Source organism: Triticum dicoccoides, chromosome 5B (assembly GCF_002162155.2).
Source record: "Triticum dicoccoides isolate Atlit2015 ecotype Zavitan chromosome 5B, WEW_v2.0, whole genome shotgun sequence".
Classification (NCBI taxonomy): Eukaryota; Viridiplantae; Streptophyta; class Magnoliopsida; order Poales; family Poaceae; genus Triticum; species Triticum dicoccoides.
In genome coordinates, this window is record NC_041389.1 from 61072490 (window position 1) to 61093298 (window position 20809).

The window sequence follows — 20809 nt, forward strand, 5'->3', positions numbered from 1 at the left end:
GTACCAGACCTGACGTATGCTTAGCAATAAGCTTGGCAGGAAGGTACCAAAGTAATCCAGGAGTGGATCACTGGACAGCGGTCAAGAACATCCTGAAATACCTGAAAAGGACTAAGGATATGTTTCTCGTATATGGAGGTGACAAAGAGCTAGTCGTAAATGGTTACGTCGATGCAAGCTTTGACACTGATCCGGACAATTCTAAATCGCAAACCGGATACGTGTTTTTATTAAACGGTGGAGCTGTCAGTTGGAGTAGTTCTAAACAAAGCGTCGTGGCAGGATCTACATGCGAAGTGGAGTACATAGCTGCTTCGGAAGCAGAAAATGAAGGAGTCTGGATGAAGGAGTTCATTTCCGACCTAGGTGTCATACCTAGTGCATCGGGACCAATGAAGATCTTCTGTGACAATACTGGTGCAATTGCCTTGGCAAAGGAATCCAGATTTCACAAGAGGACCAAGCACATCAAGAGACGCTTCAATTCCATTCGGGACCAAGTCCAGGTGGGAGACATAGAGATTTGCAAGATATATACGGATCTGAATGTTGCAGACCCGTTGACTAAGCCTCTTCCACGAGCAAAACATGATCAGCACCAAGACTCCATGGGTGTTAGAATGATTACTGTGTAATCTAGATTATTGACTCTAGTGCAAGTGGGAGACTGAAGGAAATATGCCCTAGAGGCACTAATAAAGTTATTATTTATTTCCTCATATCATGATAAATGTTTATTATTCATGCTAGAATTGTATTAACCGGAAACATGATACATGTGTGAATACATAGACAAACTTAGTGTTACTAGTATGCCTCTACTTGACTAGCTCATTAATCAAAGATGGTTATGTTTCCTAACCATAGACATGTGTTGTCATTTGATTAACGGGATCACATCATTAGGAGAATGATATGATTGACTTGACCCATTCCGTTAGCCTAGCATTTGATCGTTTAGTATGTTGCTATTGCTTTCTTCATGACTTATACAAAGTTCCTGCAACTATGAGATTGTGCAACTCCCGTTTACCGGAGGAACACTTTGTGTGCTACCAAACGTCACAACATAACTGGGTGATTATAAAGGTGCTCTACAGGTGTCTCCGAAGGTACATGTTGGGTTGGCGTATTTCGAGATTAGGTTTTGTCACTCCGATTGTCGGAGAGGTATCTCTGGGCCCTCTCGGTAATACACATCACTTAAGCTTTGCAAGCATTACAACTAATAAGTTAGTTACGGGATGATGTATTACAGAACGAGTAAAGAGACTTGCCGGTAATGAGATTGAACTAGGTATTGGATACCGACGATCGAATCTCGGGCAAGTAACATACCGATGACAAAGGGAACAATGTATGTTGTTATGCGGTTTGACCGATAAAGATCTTCGTAGAATATGTAGGAACCAATATGAGCATCCAGGTCCCGCTATTGGTTATTGACCGAGAATAGTTCTAGGTCATGTCTACATAGTTCTCGAACCCGTAGGGTCCTCATGCTTAATGTTACGATGACAGTTTTATTATGAGTTTATAACTTTTGATGTACCGAAGGTTGTTCGGAGTCCCGGATATGATCACGGACATGACGAGGAGTCTCGAAATGGTTGAGACATAAAGATTGATATATTGGACGACTATATTCGGACACCGGAAGTGTTCCGGGTGATTTCGGAGAAAACCGGAGTGCCGGATGGTTACCGGAACCCCCCTGGGAGAAGTAATGGGCCTTATGGGCTTTAGTGGAGAGAGCGAGGGGCAGCCAGGATGGGCCGCGCGCCCCCTCCTCCTCTGGTCCGAATTGGACTAGGAGAGGGGGGCGGCGCCCCCCTCTTTCCCTCTCCCTCTCCCCCTTCCTTTCCCCCTCCTAGTAGGAGTAGGGAAGAGGGAGTCCTACTCCTACTAGGAGGAGGACTCCTCCTCCTTGGCGCGTCCCAAGGGCCGGCCGGCCTCCTCCCTTGCTCCTTTATATACGGGGGCAGGGGGGCACCCTAGAACACACAAGTTGATCTTCGTGATCGTTCCTTAGCCGTGTGCGGTGCCCCCTCCACCATATTCCACCTCGGTCATATCATTGCGGTGCTTAGGCGAAGCCCTGCGTCGGTAGAACATCATCATCGTCACCACGCCGTTGTGCTGACGGAACTCATCCCCGACACCCTGCTGGATCGGAGTCCGGGGATCGTCATCGAGCTGAACATGTGCTGAACTCGGAGGTGCCGTACGTTCGGTACTTGGATCGGTCGGATCGTGAAGACGTACGACTACATCAACCGCGTTGTCATAACGCTTCCGCTTACGGTCTACGAGGGTACGTAGACAACACTCTCCCCTCTCGTTGCTATGCATCACCATGATCTTGCGTGTGCGTAGGAATTTTTTTGAAATTACTACGTTACACTACTAGGGAAAAGCCTAGCAGCAGCGCGGGTTTTGGCCCTCTCAGTAGCGCGGGTACCGGCGCTACTAATAAGGCGCTACAGCTAACGTATAGCAGTAGCGCCTGTTGACCCACGCTACTGCTACACACGAATAGCTGTAGCGCTCTTTAGAAAAGGGTGCTACTGATATTATCTGCAGCGCTGTTTACAGGGAAGCGCTACTGGTAAGGCGGCGCTACTGCTAAATCCCCCCCCCCCTCGCTACTACTAGTTTTATTAGTTTTTTTCCTGCATATTTGTTTTTATTTGTTTTGTATTTGAATAGGCTTTATACAATAATCTTTAGCATATCATCCACATACAAATGTAATCATAGCATATACATACAATTAGTCTCATCAAATCATGTCATCATCATAATCATCATCCAACACAAAGTGGTCTCTCGTCATCAATCTCGAAAATAGCGATACAAGTCTCGATTACTTGCAAATACATCGTCATCCATCTAAACAATGATATACGCGAGAATAGCTATCACTTTGAGTACATGAGTTCGTATCCCTCTCTCGCATTAGCGTGAACCTAAACTAACTACTGCCTGTCACTCGGAAACCGAAAATCGGTACACCTGGGCCTGACACTCCGGCCACTTGTCATATATATACTCCTGGTGTAGCACTTGTTCGCCATCTATGATCTATGCACCTGCATTGTCACATGAGTCGATGATATGCAACATATATAGTTGAGCAACAGAAAGAGACAGACTTGGCAAAAATAGAAACAACATATCATAAGCATAAATAACAAAGTTCATCGTACCCAAAATGCCCTAACTAGAGTGATTTTCGCTAGTCGAGGAGGAGGAGGGTTTAATTACATCACAAATAAAGTTTCACCATGCATAACTCAAAGTTTTGTCATAAAAGAAAGTATGGACTAAACGGACACATTGTCATATATCGACAATCACTCCGTCATGTCGTGCCATCCATACATGTCAGGGAGATAGTCCTCGAGCTTAGTGAAAGGCTTCATGTCGAGACGCTGAGAGGCTATCCATGTTCGGACGTCTTCCCGCGACATTTGTCCTTCTGCGTAGAACATCCATGTTTTTCCGATGACCTTATTCATGATGATTTGGGCAAGTTCGCACTGGATGTTATAGAACTCAGCTCGAAGTCGATGATCCTTGATATCTCCTATGTCCTTTGCCCATTGCAGAATATGGGCATCGCCAGATCTAGGTGACATGTGAAGGTTCTGGTGATCCCGTCTGTACTCCAGCATGTGGTGTAGGACATAGAATCCATCATTAAGAGAATCGTTCGGTTGCTGGATGCAGCAGAAGTCGGTATTATGGCTGAAGGCGGCCCTGCCGCCCCTTCTCTTCTTGTCCCTAACCTCTCCACCCCTTGCTTGGTAGTAAAACATAGCACTGTCGAGAACATCTCAGCGCCGGTCTCAGTCTCAGCACCGGTCTGTGTGTCGGTCTCAGTCCCCGATGCCACCGGTGGGCCCAGCAACAACATCGGTTGATCGTCGGTAAGGCTAAAAAATTCGTCTGCCGCCCGGTAAACATCGTCGCAATCACCAGAACCCTGTCCTTCATCGTTGCTAGCCATGTTTCCTATGATTAAATCTAGTCAATTAATTCTAGACCTAATACAATGAATAATGACATAAAAAGGACTATTGTTTTGCAGGAATGTTGACTCCTTCCTGGTGCGGCAAATCCCGGGCACTCGATATGTCCTAGTTTGTAGCACAAGTCATGCCGAAATTCACGGAAAATTTCGGCATGACCTTTGCTAAAGAGTGGACAAATCGAGAACCTGAAATTTGCCGGAACAGAAATGAATCAACATTCCGGCAAAACATAGGTCACTCAGCATCATTCCCTGGAAACAACAAAGCCACTTGGGCACAATCGAACAACTTCAATAAAAGATATAACATGGCCACTTCAATGAAAAATAAAATTTGCCTAAATTCTTTTCCTTGAAAAATAGTGGTCTTTTCAAAAATCAAAAACCTTTGCAAAATGACCTCACTAAAAACTTCTCTGCCTAGGACAAAACCCAAATTATGTTGATCTAGCTATTCCTCTCTCTCACACAAACACACATTATTATCTCTAACCCTTCTCTGCCTAGGACAGAACCCAATTAAATTGCAAAGGAACTCCATTTCTCTAACCCTTCTGACCTAATGCTCTAAAATAAAATTTTCCTCTAACCTAGCCAACCTACTTAACCTAGCTTGTTAATCCAACGAACCTAATTAACCTACCTATTTAACCTAGTTAGTTAATCTAGTTTACCTAGATAATTAACCCTAATTAAACTAGTTAACGCAGCTAGTTCTCTGTCAAAGCCCAAAATAAATTTTTGCACTAATTAACCTAGATAATTAACCTAATTAAACTAGTTAACCTGACTATTTCTCTGTCAAAGCCCTAACTAAATTTTTGCACTAACCTAGATAATTAACCTAATTAAACTAGTTAACCTAACTACTTCTCTGTCAAAGCCCTAACTAAATTTTTGCCCTAACCTAGATAATTAACCTAATTAAACTAGCTAACCTATGCATTAAAGAGAGGAGGGGTGGGGGCTTACAGAGGATGGCTCCGGTGGTGGGGACGGAGGCAGTGGTGGCGAGGGAGGCAGGGGCGTCTCCGGTGACGGCGAGGGAGGCAGGGGCGTCTCCGGTGACAGCGAGGGAGGCAGTTGTGGCGAGGAAGGATCCGGTGGCGTCGACGGCGGCTCCGGTGGCGTTGACGAGGCCGCGCGGCTCCGGTGGCGTCGACGGCGCACGGCTCTGGTGGCGTCGACGTCGGGAGGAGACGGCGGCGAAGTGGGGCGACGGCGAATCGGGGAGACGGCGGCGCACGGGGTGGGTTGAGGGATTTGGAGGAGAAGTGGTGGCCGGGGGGAAACTGTTTTTTGGTTAAGTCAAACTTAGCAGTAGCGCGTTTGGTAAAACGCGCTATAGCTAAGATAACTATAGCGGTTTTTGCAAAACGCGCTGCTGCTATAGCTATGTAATTTTCTTCCATTTTTTAATTTCCTTTTCTGTTTCTATAGCGGGGGTCTAGGACACGCGCTACAGCTACGTTAGCTATAGAGCCTCTTACAAACACACGCTACTGCTATGCCTTTCTCCGTTTTTTCGCTTTTTCATTTATTTTGCTTTACATTTAATTTTTTTTCCTTTCTCCTTTTTCTATTTCTTTCATTTTCATTTACTTTTCTATTTGTTTTTCATCTTATTTTATTTCCGTTAGTAGTAGCGCTCTTCTTAGGAAACGCGTTGCTACTTATGACGTAGCGGTAGCGCGTTTCCTCCAAGCCCGCTACTGCTATGCGTAGCCTATCATTCTAGCAATGGGAATATTAGTAGTAGCGCTTTTGCCACTACACGCGCTACTGCTAAGGTTGTATCTGTAGCGCGGTTTTCCTCCAATCGCTACCGCTATCTAGCACTAGCGCCCTTTTTTGACCCTCGCTGTTGCTAAATTTCTGTGTATAAGGTTTTCCCTAATAGTGTTACCCAACACTACGAGGGTACGTGGACAACACTCTCCCCTCTCGTTGCTATGCATCACCATGATCTTGCTTGTGCGTAGGAATTTTTTTGAAATTACTACGTTCCCCAACACTACATGGGCCATAGGTGAGAGGGGAGGCAGCCCACAAGGGGTGGCCGCGCCCCCCTCCCATGGGGAGTCCGAATTGGACTAGGGGAGGGGGCGCTCCCCCCTTTCCTTCTCCTCTTCCCTCTCCTTCCCCCTTTCCCCTCCGGAAGAAGGAAGGGGGAGGCCGAATTGGACAAGGAGTCAGAGTCGGTTTCCTCCCCCCATGGCGCGCCCCTTGGCCGGCCTCCTCCCTCTCCTCCTTTATATACGGGAGCAGGGGGCACCCCATAGCACAACAATTGTTCTCCTAGCCGTGTGCGGTGCCCCCCTCCGCAGTTTACTCCTCCGGTCATAGCGTCGTAGTGCTTAGGCGAAGCCCTGCGCGGATCACATCACCATCACCGTCACCACGCCATCGTGCTGATGAAACTCTCCATCGACCCTCTACTGGATCAAGAGTTCGAGGGACGTCATCGAGCTGAACGTGTGCTGAACTCGGAGGTGTCATACGTTCGATACTTGATCGGTTGGATCGCGAAGACGTTCGACTACATCAACCACGTTAACCTAACGCTTCCGCTTTCGGTCTACGAGGGTACGTGGACACACTCTTCCCCTCTCGTTGTTATGCATCTCCTAGATAGATCTTGCGTGATCGTAGGAAATTTTTGAAATTGCATGTTACGCTCCCCAACACGATGGGGGGTGTGGTGCGGCGGCGGACACGCTCAGTAGTAGCGCAGGTATCTCACCTCGCTATAGCTATTCGCTTAGTAGTAGCGCATGTTTTATCACCCGCGCTACTATTATGCCCTGTCCATGGGAGATATTTACTAATAGTGTTTATTAGTAGCGAGGGGTCAATGTGGCGCGCTACTAGTAATTAGCAGTAGCGTGGGTCAATATAGCGCGCTACTAGTAAGCGTCTGCCCATAAGCTATTTCCTAGTAGTGAATGAAGTTGAAGACGACATCCCTGATGTTGTATGAATTTTTTTAGTCACATATGATAGTGTATTTTTGGCTCTATGAATATGATCCTACCTGAAATGTTTTCTTTGATTTGTAATATTTTTTAGTGCAACCAAACTATCTTTCTATGCATGTTATTCTCACATATATGTGTATATTAGTCGAGACGTGCATTTGCACATGCACACTTACTAGTTTTCATTAAGTGCAAGTTCGTTAAACAAATGTGGAGGGCCTTTAATCTAGAAGAAGTGAGACTATCTTTAGATGAAATCAAAACTACTAACTCTTTTCTCGTTTAGAAGGCCCACGATTTAACAACATAACATGAGTTTTATATCTGAAAAATTTATATCATTAAAAATACTCACCGGTTTCATAGCCTCACTCACTAGTTTATTAAATATTCATAGCGGAGCTAGAACTATTTCCAAAGAGAGGAGCAACGAACCAGGTTGCAGCAAAGAACACTACTCAAAGGATGAAAGCACCACCGCCGGGATTTGCAAAGATCAATGTTGATGCTAACGTGCCTAGAGCTGGCACGGGGGGCTCAGTCGTGGCAGTATGCCGAGACGCCAGTGGTATGTTTCTGGGCAGCTCGGCTCTGGTCATCTCAGGTGTCACTGATGTTGTAACTCTGAAGGCGATTGCATGTCGGGAGGCCTTATCACTCGCTGAACATCTGCTGCTCCACAATTTTTTGGTTGCCTCCGACTCGAAGCAGGTGACCAGTGATACAGACAAGGGCACAAGCAGCAGCTATGCATGTATAATCAGTGAGGTCAAGCAACAACCGGTAAATTTTAACCGCACTTTCTCGTTTGAAAGCCGAGCAACGAATAAAGATGCAGATAGTCAAGCTAAATTCACGAATTCTTTGGACGAGGGGAACCATGTGTGGTTCTAACCCCACGATCCTTTGTATTCCACTTCATATGGATTTTGATCAGTAAAGTTTAGCTTTACCCCTAAAAAACAAAAAGTATGTCATTAAAAACTTAAAATGTTCCATTTTCTAATGATATACCTATTATATAATGTTTACCTTAATTTTTTATTTTTCTTTGGTTTTTCTTTTTGTTCGGTGTAACTTCAGGTTTATTTGTTTTTCACTTTGTTCTTTGTTTCTTCTTAGCTTTCAATGGTTTCTTCTTTTCTTTATTTCTTTATTTGTTTATTTCTTAGATTTTGTTCATTTTATTTTTCACCGTTTTCTTCATTTATTTTTCTTTGGGTTTTTGTGTGTTTTTTCTTTATGATTTTTTTCTTCGGTTTTAGATCCTTTTCAAATTTACTTTTTTGCATTCTGTCTTTGTATCGTTTTTCCTCAGTATTTTATGTACAATTTTCGTGTCCAACTTTATTTATACAAGCTTTTTGTAAAGCACATAATAATTTTTAAAAATAGTTTTTAATGTCTATATTTTTTGTATACATAAAGAACATTTGCATACATGTTTAACATTTTTAATACATGATTATAATTTTAAATACAATTATTAACATTTTCTTTCAAATACATGTTTGATGTCTACTTTTTTCATAAACATTGTGTATTTTTCATATACATATGAAACATTCATTTGATATACATTCACCATTTTCCAGATACTTGATTAACCTTTTTTTCCTTATAATGTCACATATATATTCTTAGACACGTGAACATTTAAAAAATGTTGCAAACAAGTTTTTAAATATGCTATCAACATTTGTATACGTTGGATGAGGTCGGGGGAGAGATAGGTTGAGAGCGAGAGACGAGGTCTTATCTATAAATGTGTAACAGAATGATGGGTTTCTTTCCGTAAAACTGCCATAGATTGTTTCATGGGCGTTGGATATAAATCGAACGGTCGTGAATGCAATATGGCAGGCACACCATCATCACCAACTATATTTTTTTATAGGAGTAGAGGAAACGAAGCCACACGGTTTTTTTTGAACATCAGTACAGACACAAGCGCTCATATACACGCGCATACACTCACCCCTATGAACGCACACATGCACACCCTACCCCTATGAGTACCTCCGAAAGACTGAGCCGGCATATCATCTTGAAATTTACGAAGTCACCGTAGGCACCTCGTCATCGACGGGAACATCTCCTCCCACTGAATGCGCATCACCGGAAATCCTGAAATAAATCCAGGAATAAATGCGAGCACCAGGATTTGAACCCTGGTGGACTGGGAATAAGCCACGAGGTTGTTGAGATAAACGAGGAGAAAAGACTTAGTTGTGACCCGGTAGATGGCAATCGTGTTTTTAAAAACACAATGGATACTCATTTTTTCCACAAACGCAAAAATCCTGGGTTACCAAGAACCAAAATTGCTATATACGTGGATTAACTAGAGGAATCAAACACGATTTTATTTAGTTAGACTGTTTTCCTATTTTAGTAAGAAAATCGCCCGTGCGTTGCACTAAGAGAAAAAATAACATACCATAGTTTGGTGAAGGTACAACGGCTCCCTTTATTTATTGTCAATGAGGAGCATTTAATTTCTTTGTTCCGCAACCCACAACCTCCTTTATTTATGCCAACCGGGAGATTTAATTTCTTTCTTTGCCTAGGATAAAGAGATCCCTCGGTTAATTGATTGTAAGACTAGCCACAATGCATAGTAACATATACTAGTAACATACACATATGCCTAGACTATGTTATTACCTTTATAGTGGGTAGTAACATAAGTGTGGTGTCATGCAAAGCTTCATTTATTAGGTTATAGAGTCATAGTGCATTAGGACATGTGATGTTACGGTAACTAGCTAAGACTAGCCACAATGGGTAGTAACATAAAGTAGTAACATGTCCATGTTACTACTCTATGTTACTACCTCTATAGTGGGGAGTAACATATGTGTAGTAACATGCAACACTTCATTTATTAGACCTCTCCCAATGCAAAGATCCTTAGATGAGGTGCTAAGTGCATTAAATACCTTAGCAACTCAAGTCCCCAATGCATAGGTGCTTAACTTGTTGTTGCTAAGCACACTTTTTTTGATGAGTTAGCACCTAAAGTCTTTCATACATTGGCCAAATTGTTTCATTTAAGTGGGTTGCCTAGGTTCTCGCGCTTGGCATTGGTTCTTCCTGGGGTCACCAAAGTACTCTCTCCCCTCATTAAATATTGTGCCATGTCACTTTTTTGCTTATGTGGCATGCTTAGCACCTGTCCACGGTGGAGCACTGGGAAGGGCCTTATGCTATAGACTCATCTTGCCTTGATATGTGTGATGTTACTCATACTAGTAGTAACTAGCTATGTTACTACATGCCTCTCTTTCTTCATTTATTGCTTGCCACATCATCTATTTCATCTACATATGTGTGATGTTACTACCTATGTTACTCCCATTGTGGGTAGTCTAAGTTACTCAAATACCACTCTCCTCATTAACTCATTGCCACATAAGCAAATTTGCTTAGTTGGACTTGATGTTACTGCTGAGGTTACTCACACTGTGGCTAGTCTAAGGTTGCTTGTTAATTATCATATTCACGTGTGTGCATATATTGGTGGAACTAGCAAAAGAGCCCGTGCGTTGCAACGGGAGAGAAAACATAACACACGCTCGTAACGCAACAACCATCACTCAATAGGTCCATCTTTTTTATTTTTGCGAGGCATCATATTTGTGTTGCCACTTATCCTCCTTTCTCACCCTCGCGGGCGATGGCCTCGGTGTTCACATAAAACAACAAAAAACGTGTTTGAATATGGTTAATCCTAAGGCGTCTCTCTCCTCCCTCTCTCCTTCCTCGCCCTCTCTCTCTCTCTCTCTCTCACTCTCGCGATGAGAAATCTGTTGTTTTCCCCTGCGAATTTTTTCATAGGTATGCATCTGTAGTTATCGATGTTTTCTTTTCCCTATATGGTTATAGTGGGGTGTTTATTTGCAATCCGGATCGAGGCCGGTACGAAAGAAAAATGGATCTTGCGCTATAAATTATAAGTTTGCTTCCAAAATAATATTTTAAAAATCTTTAACAGGTAAAATTAACATCATATTTAGATTCCACACATTTTTCTAATAAAATTTCATATATAATATGTTAAAATCAAAGTTACGGTTTAAAAGATACGGATAATTTAGAAAATCATTTATTTAATTTAAATATATTCTAAAATAATATTTAAAAATACTTAACAGGTAAAAATAATCTCATACTCATCTTCTATATTTTTTAATCAAATTTCATATATAACTTGTTCAAATCGGAGTTACGGTTTAAAAGATATGGATGATTTTAAAAAGTATTTGTTTGACTTAAATATGATCTGCGGATGAATTACTTAAAATGTCAGGGTGGTTTTCGAAAAATGTAAAATAATGGTTCGTGTGTGACTTAAATCCGGACGGCGGGTTGATTTCAAGAAAACTCAGGGACTTTTGTGTAAAATACGAAAAAATGATTCGTTTTGACTTAAAACAGGACTGCAGGTTGAATTCTCTGAAATAGAGGGATTTTTCTGAAAAATGGCATGACGAACAGAAACCCAATTTGTTTTATTATTAGGTAAATATAAAGATTAGGTGCAAAGAAGAAAGGTGGCACTATTTAATACTCCTACTATGTTAATAATCTTGTTTTTTTTGTGTGTGGGGAGTCAGGCATCTAATATTCAAGTTCTACAAAGGGCTCGGTACAAACGAAATCGACCGACTCTACTGTAAGACGCGACAATGCGCTTTAGGTGAATTTTTTTTGTACAAAATCGATGAACATTTTTTCAAATTTGATGATTTAAAAAAACAGATGAACTTTTTTCAAATTCTAATTTAATTCGATGATCTTTTTGTTCAAATTTGATGAATTTTTTCAATTTTCTTAATGTCGTTGAAATTCGATGAACTTTTTTCAAAATTTGTGAAGTGTGTTTCAAAATCGATGAACTTTTTTTTAGAATTCGTGAACTGTTTTTTCAAGTTCGTAAATTTTAGATGCATGTTTTTTGAACGGGGGGACAAACACCAAAAGAAAAAGAAAAACGAAGGGACGTACGACGGGAAAGAGCGAGCGTCTTTTAGAATCTGAGTGATATTATCCATAGCACAGGTCGGCCCAGGCCGGACGAGTATATAGGGAATATGAATGGCAGTTGCGGGTAATTTGGTTGTAGTTGAGTGGCAAAGGTGTTGTCGGCCGACCTTTATTAGAATTGAATATAGTGCGGTGTGGAGTTCCCATCTCGATGCCGACCCCGATCCGATCCGATCCCAATGCCGAAAAGAAAACGAGAAACCACCGACGATCCCAATCCACACCGCCGGCCGCTCGCCGCCACCGCCACCGCCACCGCCTCCCCTCCGGGAGCGGGAGCGGGAGCGGGAGCGAGCGGAGATCCCGCCCCCGGCCCGCTGGTAAGATCCGCGTGCCTTGGTTCGTTTTGCCCCCACCTCTCTCGGCTCTGGCTCGACGCCTAACCCTAACCCTAGCCCTGGCCGCCTCCTCAGTCTCCTTCCCTGCTTGGAATCCGGTCGAATCCCGAACCTCTGGCCCCGTCGGTCCGATCCCACAAGGCAAGTTGGCTTGACGCTAGCTCCCGGAAGAAACCTAACTTTTCGCTCTCTAGCTACATCCTCGTCCATCACGCATGGGGATGGACGGACGGCATTCCTTCCTTCTGTCCCCGTTGGAGAAGCGTATATAATTATTAATTGATTGTTTAATTAAGCACTCCACGCATTAGATTAGATTAGATTAGGTTAGACCCAAAGTCCAGCACAGCAGAATCCCTAGAATTACTAGTCAAAGGGCCTCTTCTGGTTATATACACTACAGCATATACCCACCCTGGCTACGCACACCGCACCACAGCGCTACTTCATTTAGTTTCGTTATATATATTATTATTATGGACAAGGAAATTAATTAATCTTGTCTTTCCGCGTCGCTTGCTTGCAATTGTACTTCACCAAGGAATTTGTTTACTTTCTCAATCTATATATAATTAGAAGAAACATCTTGGTTTTGATCAGGTGTCGTCCTCATTCTTTCTTTGTACTATATAGTATCTGCGTATATGTACGTACAGTCTTTGTTCTTAATCTGCTGCTTGAGCTTAGTATACTATTTTATTTTACATGTTGAAAGAATGCGGCACGTTTTGGGTGTGTATATATATTGGGGCGTGTATGTGCTCCAATAAATAAACATTGTAAAAACACACAGAGTCTGTTAGCTGGAGCTTACATCTATCTGACGGGCTAGCTGGAGCTTATATTAGGACCATGCAGCTTGGTCCAGAAACTCCCTCCTCTCTTTGCTCTGTTCTGGTGTCAGCAGTTCTCCTAGTCCTTGCATTTTTACGCTCTTTAACTTACCGTATACTAGTATAACTTCACTCAGCAGGCTATGTATGAGCTTATATACATGGCTCTGTTCAGCCAGGATTAATTTGGGATAGCTAAATCCCTACTTGCCGGATGGGATATTAATTAACTAGCTTAGCAATGGTGGTCTATTGGTGCCACTCGATCCTGCTGCTCATTTATTTATTTTACATCCATCCATACTTATAATTTGCCACACATCTCTTATAACTTGATAATTTGTAACAGTCCTGTCCTTGCGTGGTTCTCTTTGCACACGTCCGATTAAGCTATTATATGTCAAATTTGTCTAGTGGCCCTTTCTTAGGACGGTTCGTTACCATTTTCTTTGTTAGTTTGTGTGTAACCAGGCTGCTTTCTTTTCCTTTTCTATTTCTAAGTGAACAATTCTGGATGCTTTTTTTTCATGTTTGCCAGGACGGACAGTTGATACAGCCAGCTATGGATAATATCACTCAGATTCTAAAAGATGCTCAGGATCCGGATAACAACATAAGGCTAGTAGCAGAATGCAAACTCAAGCAGCTCCAGGAGCGTAATCGTCCCAACTTCCTCCTGTCATTATCAGCAGAGCTCTCGAGTGATGCAAGTCCGCCCGAGTGCAGACGCCTTGCTGGCATTATGCTGAAGAATTCTGTGGAAGGAAAGTATTCTGAAGATAACAGCATCCTCATCGAACAATGGAACAACCTGGATCAACGTATCAAATCCCAGATTAAGGAGTCATTGCTGATAACGCTAGGATCTTTGGCTCCTCAGGCGAGGCATGCCTCATCACAGATTATTGGCAGGCTTGCATATATTGAGATACCCTCCCAGCGGTGGCAAGACCTCATTGGCAGATTACTGCACAACATGGCACCGCAGGGTGCTTCTCCTGCTACACTAAAGCAAGCAACTCTAGAGGCGCTGGAGTATGTGTTTGAGGAGAAGACCTTGAGGTTCGAGAAAGACACAATTAATGGTGTTCTGGATGCCGTCATCCGGGCAATGAACCACCAGGCAGAGAAAAGTTTTCAAGTCCGTGTTGCGGCGGTTAAAGCTCTACAGAATGTTCATAGGTTTGCTGACTTTGCAAGTGATGATGATTGCAGAAATCGTATAATGACTGCAATATCTGATGCAGCTAAATCCGATGAAGCAGTGGAGGTCAAGCATGCAGCATTCGGCTGCCTTACTGCAATTGCATCCAAATATTATATGGAGTTGGAACCTTACATGGAAACCACACTCAGCCTTACAACTGAAGCTTTGGGCTTGGAAGGAGGTATGGACGAAACAGCTGTGCTCGAATGTATCGAGTTCTGGAGCACTATTTGTAGAAAAGTGATTAAACTCCGAGAAAAAAGAAAACGCTTTCCTCGTGTTATATTGACCGCAGATTGTCACTTCCTTGAGAATCCCCTTTGTTCACTTGTTCCACTTCTGCTACAAACTCTGTCGTTACACCAGGAAAGAGATGTTGATGAACTGAACATCTTCATGAGTGCTATGACATGCCTAGGCCTCGTCGCTAGAACTATCGGGGATGCAGTTGTCCCATTTGCAAGGCAGTTTATCGAGGGTAACATCAAAGTGGCAGATTGGTGTAGTCGCAAGACAGCTATTTCTGTACTAGGCGTTATCCTTGAAGGGCCTTCTATTGAAAAACTCGCTCCTGTGGTCGGTTTGTTGATGGACAAGATGGAAGACCCACACATGGAGATAAGAGGCACCGCTACATGCACTCTTGGGCAGGTGTTTGAGCTTCTGCATTCTCCAGCTCTTGATAAAAGATTTTTCACAAATGAAGACTTTCCTCGCATCATGGCTGCGTTATCAAAGAGGGGTAAAGATGTTCCAGAAGTGTCCAAGGAAGTCTGTGAAGCTATATATTTTCTTGCCCGAGGTTATGATGTGCCAATCTCATCTGAGGTAGACCATTCAAAAAAGAAAATCTCATCTGAACTTTCACCTTTTCTTAGTGGTGTTATCGATGCTATCCTTTCTGCTTCGGAACTTGATAAGAAGACCCCTTTCGGGCTTCCTGCATCTGCATCTGCTTATGGCGCATTGATTGAGATTGTGAGAGTAAGCAACATATGGGATTTTGAAGCTGTAATAGCTATTATGGATTTGATGCCTCGTATCATGCGAAGATTAAACACAGCGCTTGATGCCAAAGCAATTTCATCAGATGACAAGACTAACAGGCAAAATCTTCAGGCGTTGCTGTGTGACGTACTGCATGCCATAATCGAGAAACTGGGCAATTCGCTTCACGCAGACAAGGTTAGGGAGTCTGCTCAGTCTATGTCCCTTCAGTTTTGCCGTGTCCTGACCTGCGACTGTTCTACCGCACGTGATAAAGCAGCGCTTGCTATTGGTGCTCTGTCTCGTGCCGTCGGTCCAAAGTTTCTGGATCACATGCCAATATTTTTGCAGTATTACAGCGTGAAGCTATTCTCCCCTATCTATTTAGAGGTGATTGGCACTATCTTTCATGTCTTGGGAGATGAAATCCTGCCATGCTGTGATGATATGATGGATGTTCTTTACGAAGGTCTCTCAAAACCCAAGCTTAAACCTCAAATTTTGGCATGCTTTGGAGAGATCGCTCTTGCTATTGGCAAGCATTTTGAGGAGTACCACCTGCAGGCTGTTAGGAAAAAGCTGAAAGAAGCTGCTAACCCAAGATATTATGCCAATGTCTCTGATGAGGATAAGGTTGATTACGGTAACCAGCTTATACAGGGAATATGCAAGGCTTACTCTGGCATATTGCGGGGTATAAAGGACCAAAAATCTGGGTTGAAGGTAGCAGCGGATCTAGTTGAGTTCATTGAAGCTGTCTCTGAGGACGAGAGCAGGTGCACATGATGCTCAATCCCTTCTTTTTGGTCAACTGTTCCATACGATTAACATGGCATCATTTTAATTAGTTACCTTGCTCTTGTTTCTTATATGGGCGACTGTCCAGTACAATTATTTGCACATTCCATCATTCTAATTAGTTGTCTAGCTTGCTCTTGTTTCTTGTATGGGTGACTGCTCCATATGATTATTTGCACATGCCGCCATTCTAATTAGTTGCCTTGCTTTTGTTTTATATATGGGTGACTGCTCCATAGGATTATTTGTGCATGCCACCATTCTAATTAGTTGCCTTGCTCTTTTTTCTTGTATGGCTGACTGCTCCATATGATTATTTGCACATACCATCATTTTAATTAGTAGGCGACATAGCCCCTAATTGCTCTTCATAGTGGTTACTCGGCAAGGGACTCTATAGTTGCCCTTCTACAACCAAAATTAGACTTTTAACAGTGTAGAGCAAAGTAGATATTAGTAGATAAAATGAAGAAGGTTAGCAGACCAGGCAATTTAGTACTCCCTCTGTAAAGAAATATAGTTAGACTTTTAACAGTGTAGAGCAAAGTAGATATTACTCCCTCCGTCCCAAAATAAGTGACTCAATTTTGTACTAGCTTTAGTACCACTTATAATCTCGAAAGAAAGGAAACCCCGTTCCTGTTTCTCCCAAATAGACTTTTAGAAGGTTGGCAGACCAGACTTTTAACTGCCATTTGCCGACATCAGCATTTTCTGTTGTTAGTATAAAATAGCTAACTAAGCCGATCAATCAAAAGAGAAAAATGCATGAGTTGAAACCAGAAAAACTATGCAGTTTCAGTTCATTTTAGAGTGAGACAGTAGTGTTAAGACACATAGAAGTTGATATTCATTAATTTATTGCTCGGCTAAAGCACCTTGAAGCACACACTGCTCTTTGAAATGTCCTCTAGCCAGGTGCATTTTTACTTGGCTGTTGTATTTTCTGGAGCATTCTTGTCTCAGGATTACAACAAGGAATGTCACAAGTTTCAACATTAAAATTTCATCATAGTGATTCTACTTGTTAAATTTGTCGCCTGTGAGGAACTTTCACTCTCAAAGCTATATATGGATAGTCTTTCCTTCCCATACAGTATTAGTCAAGTATTCCGCTCCATTACATGGGGTCATCTCATCCAGTCAATAATCCATTCCTTTTATTTTGTCAACTTGCTACCTTTCATGTTGCTCAATAATCAGAATCTCTTTCGAGACTATTATTTTCGGTCTAGATGCAAAGGATCTTCAAAGAAGGTGGGTTGTAGACTGAAAGAAGAAGGGGGGGTCTGTGGTAGAGTACTTGTAACGAGTAAGACTGTCATAAAAATTAGGTGGATACCTTGTTTTATTATAGAAGCTGAAATTCAGGAACTATTTACTTTGTGAAACAAAATGCACAATCTGCAAACAAAAGGAATCCCTTTCTATCAGTTCCTTGTTTTATAGTACTACTAGTATATAGTTTCCTCTTGCTGCTGCTGCTTATATGATTATGTTGTGCATCTTTGATTTCTTTGTTTCAGGGATGCAAGGGTGACATCCGCTGCAGTTGATGTGTTGGATCAGTTTGGTTTCATGGCGGAGTCATGGAAAAAGGGACTGATTTCGGAATTAGGGAGGTAACATATAAGAGGAGGAACTCGTTCTGCTTCTTTTTTGGCAAGTTGCCACAGATGCATGGAAGGACAGCAACATGTGTGTGTCGTTGGTAGTATGATGATGTATTTTGGTGGCAATTGGATGGACAGCCAAACTGAACTCGTCTAGTAGTCGGCGTATGTCTATTTGCTAGCTGTTGTCGTTGAGCTTGCAGATTATGTATGATTAACCAATCCTGAATTCCTGGTTGTGATTGGTAGGGTGTGCTGTCAAGACCACTTGTTGGTGGAGCTGTCTGTGCTGTTGGCATGCGTGAACCATATACATTACTCCGACCGTTCCTAAATATAAGTCTTTTTAGAGATTTTAATACGAACTACATACGGAGCAAAACGAGTGAATTTACATTCCAAAATATGTCTAAAAAGAGTAAATTTACATTCCAAAATATGTATATATACAACGGTATGTAGTCCTTATTAAAATCTCTAAAAATGAGTCAATCTACGTTCTAAAATATGTCTATCACAAAGGTCTTAGTTGGCTCAAACACTAATTAAAACATTAAAACACAATCATAACAAAAATAGAAGAAAAAAAAACACAAAATAAAATTGGGCTACCTCCCAACAAGCGCTATTGTTTAATGCCCCTAGCTAGGCATGATGATTTCAATGGTGCTCACATAAAAGATGAGAATTGAAAGATAATGGAAGCATCACGAAGCATATGACTAGAACATTTAAGTTTAACCCACTTTCTATGCATAGGGATTTTGTGAAAAAATAATTTATGAAAACAAGAATCAATTAGCATAGAAAAGCAAAATAAGTATGACTTCAAGATTTTCAACACATGACTTCAAGATTTTCAACACATAGAGAGAAAATTTGATATTATTGATATATGTAAATGCATATGTTCCTCTCTCATAATAATTTTTAGTTGCATCATGAAGGAATTCAACAATATAACTACCACATAAAGCATTATTTTCGTGAGCCACAAGCATACAAATTTTATTACTCTTCACATAAGCAAATTTATTTTCATGAATAGTAGTGGAAGCAAACTCAACAAAATAACTATCATGTGAGGCATAATCCAATTGAAAATTAAAATCATGATGACAAGTTTCATGGTTATCATTATTCTTTATAGCATACATGACATCACAATAATCATCATAGATAGTAACTTTGTTTTCATAATCAATTGCAACCTCTTCCAAAATAGTGGATCATTAGTACCTAGAGTTGACACACTTTCAAACCCACTTTCATCAGCATAATTATCATAAATAGGAGGCATGCTATCATCATAATAAATTTGCTCATCAAAATTTGGGGGACTAAAAATATCATCTTCATCAAACATAGCATCCCCGAGCTTATGGCTTTGCATATCATTAGCATCATCGATATTCAAAGAATTCATACTAACAACATTGCAATCATGCTCATCATTCAAAGATTTAGTGCCAAATATTTTATTGACTTCTTCTTCTAACACTTTGGCACAATTTTCATTTTCATCATTTTCACGAAAGACATTATAAAGATGAATAATATGTGGGAACCTCAATTCCATTTTTTATAGTTTTCTTTTATAGACTAAACTAGTGATAAAAAAGAAACTAAAAGATTCAATTGCAAGATCTAAAGATATACCTTCAACCACTCACCTCCCCGGCAACGGTGCCAGAAAAAAACTTGATGTCTGCTACGCAACCTTCTTCTTGTAGACTCATGTTGGGCCTCGAGGCGCAGAGTTTTGTAGGACAGTAGTAAATTTCACTCAAGTGGAGATGACCTAATATTTATCAATCTGTGGGAGGTGTAGGATGAAGATGGCCTCTCTCAAACAACCCTGCAACCAAATAACAAAGAGTCTCTTGTCACCAACACAACCAATACAATGGTAAATTGTATAGGTGCACTAGTTCGGCGAAGAGATGGTGATACAAGTGTAATATGGATAGTAGATATAGGTTTTTGTAATCTGAAAATATAAAAACAGCAAGGTAACTAGTAATAAAAGTGAGTAAAAATGATATTGCAATGCTTACTTTCACTAGTGCAAAGTCTCTCAACAATGATAACATAATTAAATAATATGACAATCTCTCAATGTGCGACAAAGAATCACTCCAAAGTTCCTATCGGAGAACATAGGACGAAAACGTGAATCAACCCCTACACATAGATTACCCCAATGTCACCTCGGGAGTCCGCGAGTTGAGTGTCAAAACATACATAAGTGAATCAATAGAACATCCCATTGTCAACACAGATATCCCATCGCAAGACATACATCAAGTGTTCTCAAATCCAATACTCAATCCAACATAACGAAACCTCAAAGAACAAGTCTCAATTCATCACAAGAAGGTAGAGAGGGAGAAACACCATATGATTCGACTATAGTAACAAAACTCGTGGTACATCAAGATCGTGCCAAATCAAGAATACGAGAGAGAGAGAGAGAGAGAGAGAGAGAGAGAGAGAGATCAAACACATAGATGTTGGTACATACCCTCAGCCACGAGGGTGAACTACCCCCTCCTCATCATGGTGGCCGCCGGGATGATGAAGATGGCCTCCGGCGATGGTTTCCCCCTTCGGCAGGGTGTTGGAACGGGCTTCGATTGGTTTTTCGTGCCTACAGAGGCTTGCGGCGGCAGAACTTCCGATCTAGGGTTCTTTTTAGAGGTTTCTATATTTATAAGAATTTTTGGCGTCGAAAACAAGTCAGGGGGTGCCCGAGGGGCCCACAAGCCCTCAGGGCGCGCCCACTGGCTTGTGGACTCCTCAGGACTCTTCTGGTCCAGCTACGGTGCTTCGGGGGGGGGGGGGGCTCTTTTGATCCATAAAAAATCACCATAAATTCTCAGCCCATTCTGAGAACTTCTATTTCTGCACAAAAATGACACCACGGTAGTTCTACTGAAAACAACATCAGTCCGGGTTAGTTCTAATCAA

At 41.8% G+C, this 20809-nt stretch overlaps 1 protein-coding gene across 1 annotated transcript; it reads left to right on the plus strand.

Annotated features, from left to right (window-relative positions):
- Window positions 1–12223: 12223 nt before the first annotated feature.
- Window positions 12224–18124, plus strand: LOC119307375 (importin subunit beta-1-like). The gene is made up of 3 exons (XM_037583452.1): window positions 12224–12383; window positions 13773–16204; window positions 17753–18124. Exons 1-3 carry the CDS (start codon window positions 12243–12245, stop codon window positions 17850–17852), a joined length of 2673 nt encoding a protein of 890 aa, XP_037439349.1. The 5' UTR covers window positions 12224–12242; the 3' UTR covers window positions 17853–18124.
- Window positions 18125–20809: the final 2685 nt, after the last annotated feature.

Bases quoted from the DNA above. Each gene is read 5' to 3' on its own strand.
- LOC119307375 (XM_037583452.1), top strand. From the start codon at position 12,243: ATGCCGAAAAGAAAACGAGAAACCACCGACGATCCCAATCCACACCGC. The intron at 12,384-13,772 runs GTAAGATCCGCG...CATGTTTGCCAG, and splicing joins ATCCCGCCCCCGGCCCGCTG to GACGGACAGTTGATACAGCC. The intron at 16,205-17,752 runs GTGCACATGATG...TCTTTGTTTCAG, and splicing joins GTCTCTGAGGACGAGAGCAG to GGATGCAAGGGTGACATCCG.